Below are 14247 nucleotides of genomic sequence, written 5' to 3' on the forward strand. Positions count from 1 at the left end.
ATTGGAACTTACCGGACACTTGCAGCAGGTGTTTTGTGTTTCTGTTGCATGATGAATTCACCCGGGGAGTGTCTACAAAATGACACCTCTTTGAACCCACAGTGGTATATGCTGCATGGCTTCACCTGTGGCTTTGTGTATGTTTTTTTTTACAATGGCGTGGCAACATTTTAAGTAGATGCCAGGTGAGACAGGTCATTAAAACGACACCCTCCTGGTATATCTTATAAAAAGCTAAAGGAGGGTGATACTGGAATACAATAAACTACATTCTCCAGCTGCAGAATGACATTTAGACAGCTGGCTTACAACGAAATATTTAAGATTAAAAAAGAACGATGCAGCTATTTTAAAGGCATACAGCTCACACATGTCTTATTTATCTTCTTAACATGAAAAAAGGTTTGCACAGTGTTGCAAAGCTTATTGTCTTGTCAGATACAAGATAGAGATCCATAGTGAAAATAAAACAAACAAACAAACAAACAAAACCAAAGCAAGGATGGAAACAATTCCAACAATAACCCTTCTACACAGACTAAAGCGAATCATGCATGGCCAAAGACATGGCTTAACAAACAATAAATGTGAAATTGGGGAAGTTTCAAATGCATTCAAAGCCCTACTGGGTGCTGCTGTCCATGGTGCTGATTGTGTGGAGGCAATACCAAATAATCCCTGTGTGTCCATAGAAGTACAGAAGTACAGAATCCTGACACTAACTCCTATTCATTGATCAGACTGTGTTTGATTGAGGCAAAGTTCTCATATGGCTCTGTTATCAGTCAGTGGTAATTTTGTGCAGCTGTCATTTACCAAAAGTGAAACAGACTTTGCGTTACAAGGATTTTGCCTGCTAGTGTTTCACAGTGGCTTAAATGAATGAATGTGTTTGCCTGCCTTCCAGACTGCCACCAGTTTTCATTAATCTCGGAATGCTATGAATTATCAATGAATTACATTAAGCAGGTTTCAAGTCTCTGCCAGTTAATTTTAATGCTCCAGAGAAATGAATAAAAATCAAATACAGTACAGTGCTTTGAAAAACGATCAGCAGGAATATAATGTGTGTGTTTTATTGGGCCTGATCAAGTCCCGTTCAACACTCTCATGTCGTGTGCATTCTCCCAGTGGATGGCAAATGGCAGCCGTGGTCTTTGTGGTCGGGCTGTTCTAAAACCTGTGGAGGGGGGAGCCAGCAGAGAAACAGGGTTTGTTATGGGCCCTTTTTTGGAGGGCAGCCATGTCCTGGAGAACGAGAAGAGGTCCGGCGCTGCAATGAAAAAAGATGCCCAGGTCAGCTATTAATCGTGTTTTTTACATTTTACATGATACAGTTATATGAAGCTCATTTACCCTCCTTCTGTGAACAGAACCTCATGAAATTTGTGGTGAAGAAAACTTCTCCAACGTTGTATGGAAGATGACTCCAGCTGGGGATACAGCAGCAGTACGCTGCCCTCCCAATGCCATGGGTGAGCTCACACCTTTCTATACACAACACTTGAATGTTCGCTGGTATTTTGAGGAATTGGATTAGAAACACACTTTGGTGATAAGAACCCGTGTTTCAGGACTTATCCTGCGCCGCTGTACCCTGGACGAGGAGGGCATCGCCTTCTGGGAGAATCCCACCTATATGAAATGCATTTCCAATGACTATCGCAGTATACAAACTTTGGTGAGCATCAAGAAGTGTTTCTTTTATACTCCTGGTAGCCTTAAAGCGAAGTAACCATATAATGACATTGACTGTGGCTTTCTGGTGTGCCTTTCAGGGCACAATAGTGTGAAATTTCAATCAATTTTAATATTATTCTACAGGATATTGGGTCATACCTGCTGGCATTGTTATGTTGCCAATGTTTCATAAAGAGCCTGTAACACATAGCAAGCTAAATGAAAGACTCAGGGCCAGAATATTACAAACAGCTTATGAAAAAAACAGCTTCTGCCCTAAGCTGTTACCATAAACATACATGTGTTGATCACTTCGAGTGAAATCTAACAGAAGCCACTTTTTCCATTAGACGCGGGAGCACTTGTCCAAAGCGCAGCGTGGCCTTGTGGGAGATGGAGTTTCAGAGGTGATGACCAAGCTGAGGGTGACGTCCAGTGATGGGACCAGCTACAGCGGTGATCTGCTGGCCATCGTGGACGTGCTGAAGAATATGACAGAGATCTTCAGGAGGGCATACTACAGTCCAAGCAGTGCAGACATGAGGGTGAATCGATGCATGGATTTACTCGTGCTGTTTTAGCTTTTTTTTTTACCATAGTAATATTACAGTTAAGATGAAAACAATGATACACGATAATAATTTATAGTAAGAACTGGTTAAGAGGAATTAAGGGTCAAAGGCCTAAAATATTGACATTTCAGGTATTGTTCTAACCCTATATAGGACAAAAAAAAACATTTAAGACAAGATGATATTCTTTATTCTTCTTTTTGTTTTGTTAAAGGTACTGCTATGGAGGCTTTGTGAACAGTGTCTTTATAGATATGAGTGGGACTTAGTTTTAGAGTCAGTGTGTCACTTCCCATTGTGCAATTTGATAGCATCTGTTTGTTTGTTGGGGTTTTTTTTCAACTGCAGATTAACACACATTTTGTGCTATAGTGAGTATTTGGGTCAACAGGATGGTTTATGTGGGGTCGAGTCAAGATAAACTATGGTAATGAAGGAACATATCCGCAGCTCACTGATGTGTTTTTAATCATTTTTGGACAGCAGTGGAGCTGTGTGGCACAGAGGGGTCTTTCCATGAGATTTGTCAATGAGAAGTAATACACAGACTATGACCAGTCTTATCTTGTGAATTCCTGACTTCAAAAAGGAAAGTGAAGATTGTGACACCGTGTGAAACCTTGTGTCTGTGTTTTCCAGAACTTTGTGCAGTCAGTCAGCAATCTATTGATGGAAGAGAACAGGGAGAGATGGGAGGAAGCGCAACTGGTCAGTATCACCCTCTCTTTCTTTTCTAGAACTTTGTGTACGTAGTAATAACAACCCTGAAGCTGTAGAATTGATGAGTTTGACACTGTGACAAAGACACAGGTGGACAAACAGCCCACCTGCATCTTATTAGACAGACAGAGGTAGAGGGAGAGGAGAGAGGAGAACTGCTGAAGGACAAAAATAGCTAGAGTTAATGAGTAACCGAGACAACGCAAACACCCACTCCTCCATCTGCTGCGCTCAGCCACTCGTGCATCACTATCTTTGCTTCTGTTCAGCCACCCGTACTTTTCTCACAAGTGTCACCGTTCAGGCATCAGAACAATGCCAAATAAACCAACCCGGTCTCCTCAAAATGAAGACAGTGTCATAGAATAAAAAGACGTAAGACGGCTGCCGTTCCACTATGAAAGGGTTATGAAGGAGGCACACTTACTAATGTTACTTCTATTATTCTTATGGTTCAACTGTTGGCTTGCCAAGAGCTCTTTATTTTTAGGAAGAGTTTTTCTTATTTAACTATGACCATGATCAATAGGAATTGGTACAAACATAAACTCCACATCACTGTGGAACATTTTTCAGTGTGGCCATAATATTTCATTTTTTGGAATGTGAGCTTGAGCTTCTAGGCAGCCAGACGTGTCCCTTTATTTCTCAACGGTGAAAGTAATACTAATATGCAGTGACTTGAAAGTTTAGCTGTTCAGTCTGAAAAAGAAAAGTACCTCATCAAGAAGCCAAACTTTCCCTCTGACAGATTACCAACCAGGTAATTCTGCACCATGGGGACCACAGGGGGCTCTAGGTTAACCATGTGGCAATTACAGTTGCTTGTGGTGAATTAATGAATTTCAGATTTGTTTGTTAATTATGTATGCACCACTGAAGTGGGTATTTAATCTTGAAACCCCATTTTGTAGATTGGTCCAGATTTAAACTCTATCTTAAAGGCATTTATTTTTTCTCTCAGCTTATATTGTGCTCACATGGTTCATTTGACTAAACGGAATTGTGGTACACACACACACACACAGACACGCACACACACACACACACACACACACACACACACACACAGACTCACATACACTCACAATGTGCAGAGCATGGAAGAAAGTGGGTAATCTGGCTCAGAACAGGGCAAATCTTTACCAAACAGCATACGAAAATTTATAATGAACAAATAGAAACTGTCGTTAGAGTAGCATTTTCATTGTTTGGTAATAAGCCCACTAATATTAATAAAAGAGCATTTTCAGACAGAAAACTTAACTTCAACTTAAAGCATACATGATGTGCTCATTCAGCTGAGACATTCAATAATCTGAAATGCAAGAGGGTGCTTTGGTAAATGGACTGCAATAATGCTGCAGTTGATTATAAATGGTATTTAGAAAACACACTCATGCAGCTCTTTCAAGAGCAACTTAACTCGTAACACCCCTTTCACATATTATAAAATGCATGCAATTTCTCCAACGTGGAAGCAGCACTCCAAATAAAAATACTTGACCGTTGTGACATTATTACTGGATGACTGCCAGTGTTTGGACAGTATGTAATTCCTGGATATCTACAGTTGGTCAGGAAGAACGATAGAGCGAAAGAACTTTCCACACTGCAAAGAGTTGAGCACGAGTGGATTTTGTTTTTCCTTTGTTACAGGAGGTTATGTGACACTCATTCCTGAGTTTCAAAGTTTTTCAAAGTGAGACTGAGAAGCTTTAGAGTTCATTTCATATTCTGTCATCACCAGAATGAAGAGCGTGATGCACAAAATGTAAATATTAACGTTGTGTGGAATCTGAGAAATGGTTGCACTAAACCAACAAGGGATGCTATGACAATGTTTGCCACAAATACAGTTTTTCTATGAAAAGGCCTTTTGTGTCAAGTATTCCAACAGCAGTTCAGAATATTCACTCCAAATCCATAATCCTTTTTGTTTCATTCTACTTTCATGTGTCTCTGTTTTCTCAGCTGGGGCCAAACATCAAAGAGCTTTTCCGTTTGGTGGAGGACTTTGTGGATGTCATTGGCCTAAGGATGAAAGACTTTCAAGACATGTATGAAGTCACCGATAACCTAGGTCAGCCTTATCCCCATCCAGGAGGCCTCTGCCGCTATCTCTGCTCATCAGAACAAATACTGTTATCACGGCTTTTCTGTCTCTGAAGATTGATCTCATGACTACAATGCAGCACATAAAAGAGGGGAGAGGGGAGAGAGACCTGATGGTGAAACACACATTTCCTGTGCATTCAATCTCAAGTTACATCCAGCAGGACTTATATGTCCTAAAAACCCACGCACAGGGCTCATCCATATTATCAGTTGACTTTTGGTTACCACCAGTATGTATGTGTCAATATCTATAGCTGTAATCATCACTGGTGACAGGCACTTTTAAATATTAAATATTATCAAAGGTTGATAATATGATCTTGCAGACACCACAGACTAATATAAGTGAAAGGGGTATTTTATTATTACACTGCTTTAAATTTGGGGGACTTCTGAGAGAAAGATTTTTAAAAAATGGTTCACATTGAAACAGAAGAGGTTGAGATATCATGTGTTTCAGTCCCATTAACGATTCTACACTTCCCCATAATGCAGCTCAACAGCATGATCGGGGAATTCCTGAAAAGAGAGCATTTCTCTCAGTGAAACCCATTTGAATATGTTTTTTTTTTTAATTAAATCTCTCAAATACTGATGTAATGAAGTCTTCAGCAATTAAAAAAATTTACAAAAAGCTCTTATGGTTCAAATCAACTTACATGAAAATGGAACAAATTACAAAACTTTAATAAACATTCATACAGTTATTTGACAGCTTTACCTTTAATTAATAGTTTCTCTACAAATATAAAAGATACCTTGCAAACAGCTCTTACTGGTTTGGCATCTATGAATACAATGGATATAGTGATGTTATCTATTAGTTTCTATGGTTGTTGTTAGAAATAAAATAAAGCCTTTACGTTGTGATGGGAAGTAGTCCAGCAGGTATAAGTATTGTATGGTATCCATAGCAATCTGTCCTAGCTATGCCATTCTGTTTCTGGTTTAGTTGCCAAAAAACAAACAAACAAACATCCTCACAATTGGTAAGTTAAAATGGAGCTAGCCTGAAGTCAGTGGAGACTCTGTCTTGGGAAGCCTGGACCAGGACTGACTCAGATGCCCGTCATCCTTTGTTGTAAATTCCTCTGTTTCAAATAATTAAATTTCATTGTGTGAGGCATGGCATCTCTCTTTCTCTAGCACTCTATTTCTGTTCCTCAGTGTACCTACATCAAGGCAACACACCTATGTTAAATATTGGCACTCCCCAGGACAACCTGCTGCCTCTCCATTGCCTAATAACTGCAAATGTTATATATTTCTCAAATAGAGGAAAAATAATGCAGTGTAGTCATCACAGAAGATCTGCTTTGTTTGAGTTGAGTCAAGGGAGAGTATGTGGGAATTGAGGCCAGAGGAGAGGTCCTGTTTATAGTGGTTCCACCTCGCTGTCTGGAGCCAAATAGCCGCCCACACCAGCAGCATACCTCCCCTGGGCAGGCTGACCTCCCGTTCCCTCCCACACCTCAAACATAAGCAAAGCTGTGTACAGGAACGTTCCATCGTCTGCCAACATATAGTTAGATCACAGTTCGTCCCTTCAAACCCATCAAAGCAGTCATGTTGTATAGGACGTGGGAATTCACCAGACTTGAACTTTAACTGCTCAGTTGTTTCTTTTATTTATTTATTTATTTATTTTCTGTTTTAATTTTATCCTAAGAGAGATATTACAGTCAACAAGATTATGTTTTTACTTGTCTTTAAAGGTCTTTAAAGTTGAACTGCAGGCATAAAAATGGCATAAAACAGAAAAGACTACACAGCACACAAACTGACAGTGCGTGAAACACATCAAAACACTTACAGATTATATTGTCCTCTATGTTAACTCACCTGCACAGCACCTTCATGGAGGAACAGATGGCAGAATGAAAGCTACCGGTGACTGAAAAATCACAGAATACCAAATCAGACTACAGACAGACAGCATTTCTTGGTAGTAGTATCTCACACTGAAGGCTGGAATACCGTGCTGTTCTGGGGCTGGTGGCCCCCAAAGCTCCTGGCTTTCTCGGTGTGCTTATTTGCCTGAGAGTATGCACTAATAAGAACAGCATCAACTGACATGATACAGGCTTCAAGGTGGCTCCTGCTTTATTGCCTGACTGTGAGGCCTTCTTCCAAAGGTCAGAATTGCTAGTTGTGCACTGTAAATCCAGATTCTATGAGTTGAGATGTTGCCCTATAAAAGCTGCCGCTATGAGGTGGCCCTGGATAGTGGGCAGGGGGCAATCCTAACCTTTCCAAGAGCTCCCGTTCAGTGGCCAGGCCTACAGTGATTGGCCCATGACTGGGAGAAGGAGGATTGTGCTGTCCAGTTGTAGCAGTGCACCTCTGCGCCATGGGAGCTGCTAGGGTTTCCCAGCCATTGCACTCTGAGTGAGGAGTAAGGAGAACCTGGGGAACTTGGGGAAGCACCAGTGGAGGGCTGTCTTGTGCATTCATGAAGAACCACAGTGCGCATTGCACATTTTCTCATGAGCTGAACAGACCCACCTTCACCTTCCCCATCCTACAACACCTGAAGGAGCGTGGGACTAAGTTTCCATGCATGGAAGGGACTTTGGACCATGGTTCTGCACCTCTGGGACCACCACTCTCATGTTGTCTGTCCTTACTATGACATGTCTGCTTGCAGCAGAACAAAGTGTTCTTTCAGTACAGGGACAGCTCCAGACAGGTTATGTGACGGCATGGTAGAGTCTACGACCTTACCTTCACCACCCGAGACTCGCACATCGCACCCCAACCAGAGGGAGACACATCTATGTACACTGATATGTGTGACTTTTGCCAAACCCCCCGTTGTCAGAACATGACTTTCCACTATCTTGGGTCTGACTGCAGTGAGGGAGGATGGTCAGCGTCTGCCTCTTGTGCCCAACTAGGCCAGAACAGCCAAACCACGTCTGGATTTTCCTCATGTGCAGGAGCCCTAAGAGTACATCACCATATATGCATTACTGACAGGCCTTTTGGAAAAACCTTCGAAGAAATCACTGACAGTGCCATCACCACTCTGTTGGGCATGATGTGATGCATGCAGCCTGGCAGGGGCTTCATGGTGGCAGAGTTCATTTTCACACACAGATAAATTAATGACTGGGTAGGAACAAAGAGCTCCTTTGCCAGTTTATGGGAAAACCCAGTGTTTGCAGATGCAGAATAGGCCTCATCCCACCTGTTTTCTTTAGTGTGAGAACTAACTGGTCTCTAGAAGAGGAGAACCCCTTGTCCCCCTCTTCTAGAGGGACGTAAGAGGTGGCCTCCTTCCTCACAAGTTCTTACCAGGGGTTGGTAAACTGGAGCATATAGCCTTTTGAAATTAGCCTTGAAATCCATATGTACATGGATAGCAGGCTTTGCCACACTGAGCAGTGCTCTGTAAGCGGGTATGCACATGTCTGTGGAGCATCAGCTGACATAATTTTCAGGCAGCCTTCATCGCCACTGTGTGACACTTTGTGTGTGTGATTGTTCATTCATTACTGCCCATGGGGATGCCGTCTTGCAAGGGCCAGTGCTAGAAACGAAGACTAAAAAAAGACTGAAAAGTGGGAGGTTGATGATATTCTTTATGGTCAGTAATGCACATTTTACGTGCGGATTATGGGATATGGGACCATCCAGCAGCTCCTGTCTGATAAGAGGGAGAAGCTGAGACATGTGCAGCAAAATATCTCTCAGCTTCATTGTCTGCCACGCCATAATCCTGGATGCAGCCACTGTTGTCACCATAGCAAGAGTCAGGACAGCTGTCATGGCCTTCCTGAATTTAAGTTGTTAGATCCGGGAAGAGAGCCCCAGGCTTAGCTGCCACAGTGGAGACAGCTGAGGACAGCAGCGCCATGCTATTCTGAGCTGCATCAATCTGAGTGGCAAACTTGTGCGAACGGTCAGAGAGGTCAGAGTGTTTGTCAGTTTTCCGAATTTGGAAAATGTTGCTTCCTTGAAAGGCTTGAGTGATGCCACAGTCTGCGTCATTTGGCCAGCAGAGACCATGAACCGGTGCAGGTTGTTCTGCATCCATCACAGTGCCCCTCAGATCTGTTGCCTTCCTGGTAACATCTGGCACGTCCAGGAAAGGTCCTTTGGTGGTCGGAATGTCACTGGCAGACTGACACGGACAAGAACGGAGCCGCTCTTGGGACAAGGAACACCGCAGTTTCGGAGCCCCATCCTCGCAATCAGACTCCAAGTCTGTCAATGGGGGAAGAGAAGAGGGCCCTAGATGGAGGGAGCTGAACCATCTGACTTGTGCCAGCTGTCTGAGTCCCTTTCAGGGATGTCTGGGAAGTCGCTTCTAAAGATTAGCTTGTCAGCCTCGTCCTCCAGAGGGACACCACCGCAGTCATCTCAGTTTCCACCACACCTCCTCTCCACCGTGGTCTGGATGAAGGAATTTGTTCACTGCTGCTGCTCCTCCACAGGCAAGTGCGCACAATACTGACAGGTGGACTGTGGAGTTAGAGGTGGTCCGGCATGCTTAGCGCCGAGGCAAGCTTCACAGCGGGGGTGAAGGTCTGCCAGTAGCTGGTGGGTGAAGCACAACTGGACAGCTTCAGAAAGCCTGAACGGCTTCATCTTCCCTTCTGTTCTTCACTTGTTGACTGCTTGAAAATTCGGGAGGTCAGGTCCTGACGGTGTTACTGTACAGGTACAGTGCACAGTGGCAGGAAAGAACATTTTCACAGCTGTGCAAACATGCTCTTGGAGGGCATCATCTATATGTAATAGAACTAGTTTTATCATCATTTCCATTGATTTCAGTTTTTATAAGCACAGTACAGCTAATCTGTGTGCATACAGTATGCCAGCACATCAAAACTGAACGCACTGTGCAGAGAGTGAAAGGAATGGGTGGTTAATAGGGGGACCAGCACGCCATGCTAGCATTACAACATATTAGACATATGCTACACAGCTTCTAACTTTTAATTTCTAACAGTTTTGCTTGGAGAAATTGTTTTCCATATTTTGTATATAGAACCACTGATCAAGTATACATGCCAAAATCAGCGGCTTCACCATCATTTCAACATCGTACAGCGCGTGCCCCATGCACTTTAGTAAAACCAAAAGTCCAACAAAAAGTTAATTAACTAATTGGTAAAACCTGGTATCAAATCTTGAGTATTTCTCCATAACAACTCATGACTTCTGAAGCAGCACTCACGGTTTCCTAAAACAAATGGCTGCATTATATATTATATTTACATAGTTTATCAGAACTATGCGGGTCCTGTTTATTTGACAGTGGCCTGGCAACAAACGCAAGCTACCCCACCAGAATTAACTTCCATGCCCAGCTCCCCACAATGTTAATAGACTCTGATTTAGATGTTGTTAAATTCTAATTTGTGCACAGAAATCCATGACAAGTGACCGCCCACTGTAAACCACAGAAAATAAGAAATATCACACATAAAATAAGTTGTCCTGTTCTAAAATATTTTGTCCACATAATACCCATCAATTATACTAAGAAGCTGACTGAGTGAATACATGTTCAATGCCGTCAGTCGAGAAAACAAGGGGAGGGAGAGATCCCTCTTACAAGATGGGTAGACAATAGATGGAGTCTGCATGCAAGGAATAGCAGATGTAGAATCACCGATATGGAGAAACAGAATGATAAAATTAATTAAATAATGTACGTAAGTATTGAAAGTTTCAGTCAGCACCATCTCTCTGTTACAGTTTTGAGCATCCACAAGCGTCCAGTGGCGGGTCATGCCGACATCAGCTTCCCTATGAAGGGCTGGAGGGGCATGGTGGACTGGGCCCGCAGCTCTGAGGACAGAGTCACCATTCCCAAGAACATTCTGTCAACTGGCAAGCCAGGTGAGAGCTGCAACACACCTTACATCTGCATCCCAACCCCATTCCACTGAGACCAAACACACAGAAGTAACAGTAGTGTATGAAGACGCTCCTTCTCACTACCGTCACTGTGCAAGTTACTGTAACCAGGAAAAAAGTGAAAACAGGTTGTTGTGTGGGCATTAAATTCAAGTAATATTTGACAAAATAATGAGTTTCTTGAATAATTTATGTATTTATTTTGAGCAAAACATGTTCCCCAAATTCTGATTACAGCAGGACTGTCTGCCGTCTGTTTGAGGATTCATTTCAAGAATGTGTGCACTTGATCCTGTGTTTGTGTGTGTGTGTGTGTGTGTGTGTGTGTGTGTTTGGTTGGGAGGGTGCCGTCAAGACAAAAAAGCAGAAATAGGGAACAGCAGTTGATTTATAAAACAGTGTTTACTGCCATTAATCTGCAAAGCACCCGCTCAGACAAATGCATGCAGAGATGGTTGTATTTAATGTTGAAAATAAAACATGCAGGAGAATAACAAAATCATTTTTCATCACCCGCTGTTCAGCATGTGTACAACAAAAAGGCCCATTGTCTTCACTGAGGCTAGAATACGTTTCATAAAATCTTAATACAAAGCCCATTTGCCTCAATACTTTGACGGCACTGAATTGCCAACATGACCATTCCCATAGCTTACATGCACTATTTGTTGCTTACAGACAAAGAGAATTATACAACTCTGTTGTCTTACAGCAGAGAGCTAACTCGAAAAATGTTAATGTTTCCAATATGAGGATTTACTGCTCTTCTCCATTTAATGTCATGGTGAAGTGAATGTCCATGTTCTTTCATCATATAAATCACCAAGTTTCTGGTAACACCCCTCAATCTATTCAATATATAATTATGAAATTATTATTGATTAATCAGAAAAATCTTTGAGGATTGTTGGGCTGAAACCATCATTAGCTGCTGCTTGTGGCCTTACAAATAAATGTACTTACCATGTGTTCCAGGACTAAAAGAAATAATCTCTGCTCATAACACAACAAATATGCTAAACATAACGACAATAGTCTCAGATGTAGTGTGTTGGATTATCATCGAAAAGGTGTTCATATTTGGACGACAGCATGAATGCTGTGTGTGTGTGTACACTCAGTGTCCACTTTATTAGGTACACCTGTACAATCTAATCTAATCCAATTCAACAGTTCTGTCAAATGAGGCCTTTAATGTTCAGTTTTTTTGGGACACAGTCACAGAAGTTATTTAGATTGTATATTTCAGCACTAAAGTCATAGTTGTAGACCGGATTGCATTATATTAAAAGGTGTTTCTGATATTTCAACCCTCCCATGTTTGTAAACAGGGAGGACAAAAAATAGAAACACCTCTCAATATAATGTAGTGCAGTACAACACTACTTTTAAGTTGTCAGTAATAAACAATCAAACATAGCATCAAGAAAAAGAAATTGGTACGTTTTCATCCTGTATGCAGGATGTTCATACTGCATTTGTCATATTTACACAGGCCAGATACTGTATCTATGGAGAGTGAATATACTGCAAAAATGATTTCCCTTATTCAAAGGGTTGCTACTTCATCTAAAAAACACATTTTCTTAATTGTGTTAAGTGGTATCCATACATGCAATTAGTTTTCATTTCCAGGTTTTTACATATATATGTCACCAGTACAGTAGGGATGATTGGAAATTAGTTCATGGAACTCAAATAAATGAATATGACATTTGAAAACATAGAGAGGTTTCATTGGAATACTTTTTACCAAAAAAACAAAAACAAAAGAAAAAGTTTCTTTGAAATCTGTCACAAGTTGCAGTTAATTCTCGTATGAGCAGTTGCAGCAGGTTAAGAAATGTAGGCAAAGGTTTTTCTCCTCAGCCACATCCACCAGCTGGATTCCAAGAGGCCACTTGCATCCACAGTTGAATTTTGGTCACTTGCCAAAGCTTGGGACCATGGGTGGGGTTGGTAATGCAGGTTAACAAGTAAACTGAGATCTTTACCTTGAGGCACAGCTCCCTTTTCATCACAACACTCTGGTCCAACAGGACTACATCAGTCATGCCTATGATGCAGCTGAGTTTCTGAAATGTAAAAAACTTCACATTCATTCGTATTGGAGAAATATCAGAAATCTCAGAGCCATATCTCAAAACCTGAGCAAATGACCAAAACTCTGACATGACCAGAGGTGACAAAATAGGTGTTGTGGTTTGGTGCTTCCCTGGGAAAATGAAAATATGGGGGAATTCAATTGACTCAGCAGTATTATATGACTCATGGCCGGATGTGCTCATGTCCTCTGTCATACCAACTTTAAACATTAGTTAAATTCTATTTGCCTTACTTTTGACCATACTCTAGTGGTCGTGCATCAATAGTAGTAAAAATTATTGGCGGTGAACATTCAAAATCATTGTCAACATTAAGCTTTTCAGCATCGTCTAATATCAATATTCATTGTGGTGAGTGGGGAGGTGTGTGTTTTTGAGTCATGAATTGTGATTAAGAGCAGCACCAGCTGAGCTAGCCTTCTTCACTGCAGCAGGTGCTAGGTACATAGTTTTCAGTAGGTTATTTGTCAGTTTCGGCCGTTAAAGACAGCCCTGTACTGCTAGCATGCTAATGAGGCCGTCACTCCTAATCAGGAGTCAACAGGAGCCAATCAGGAGCAATTAGAGACAATTTCCTCCCCAGCTGGGAGATGTGTCTCCATGGTGGCAATGTCACGGCAGCAGCCAGCCCTCTTTATGCGTACAGCTTGGACGTGCTTACATGGATTAAAACGGCTCTCTGATGCCTTGTTTACACTGATTGATCGCTCCCTTCTCACAACTCTAGAAATGTTGCGAATTTTTTCATAGAATAAAAAAAACAAACAAATGGCGTGCTCTGTAGGCAACAAAAGAACAGCGAGAAATGCATTTGGTCTAATGCCTCTGAACATTAAATTGAACAGTCTGGAAAGACGGCAAGAAAAACGCAATTTGCCTCCTCTTAGCAGCATGCAACAGAACAACATTCAACAAAAATTAAACCCACAGAAAAACAAAAAATAAAAGAATGAGGTTTTTATTTAAAGTAGACGCCATGTTAATAATTTGATAACAATAATTTTCTAGTGGCTGCAGGGCCATAAGGGGCCATTTAGTTGCCAATGCTATGAGGCACGTCATGAAAAATGCAGTTTAACATAATAATCAGTGATCATAACCTTAACTTAAAGGACCACAATGACATGTTTGCGAGCTGTTGCTCCTTAAACTACAAATCATGCATGCTTTAGATTTTTGAT

The 14247-nt window shown here is 41.6% G+C and overlaps 1 protein-coding gene across 1 annotated transcript in view; it reads left to right on the forward strand.

Moving 5' to 3' along the window:
- The window catches only part of adgrb1a (adhesion G protein-coupled receptor B1a), a 110253-nt gene that overhangs the window by 35258 nt on the left and 60748 nt on the right, over nt 1–14247 (forward strand). Inside the window, exons 7-13 of the mRNA XM_041941849.1 lie at nt 1132–1296; nt 1374–1475; nt 1575–1681; nt 2031–2225; nt 2892–2960; nt 4947–5055; nt 10800–10943. Coding sequence (XP_041797783.1) covers nt 1132–1296; nt 1374–1475; nt 1575–1681; nt 2031–2225; nt 2892–2960; nt 4947–5055; nt 10800–10943 — 891 coding nt within the window. The remainder of the gene's footprint in view (nt 1–1131; nt 1297–1373; nt 1476–1574; nt 1682–2030; nt 2226–2891; nt 2961–4946; nt 5056–10799; nt 10944–14247) is intronic.

Source organism: Chelmon rostratus, chromosome 8, assembly GCF_017976325.1.
Source record: "Chelmon rostratus isolate fCheRos1 chromosome 8, fCheRos1.pri, whole genome shotgun sequence".
Lineage (NCBI taxonomy): Eukaryota > Metazoa > Chordata > Actinopteri > Chaetodontiformes > Chaetodontidae > Chelmon > Chelmon rostratus.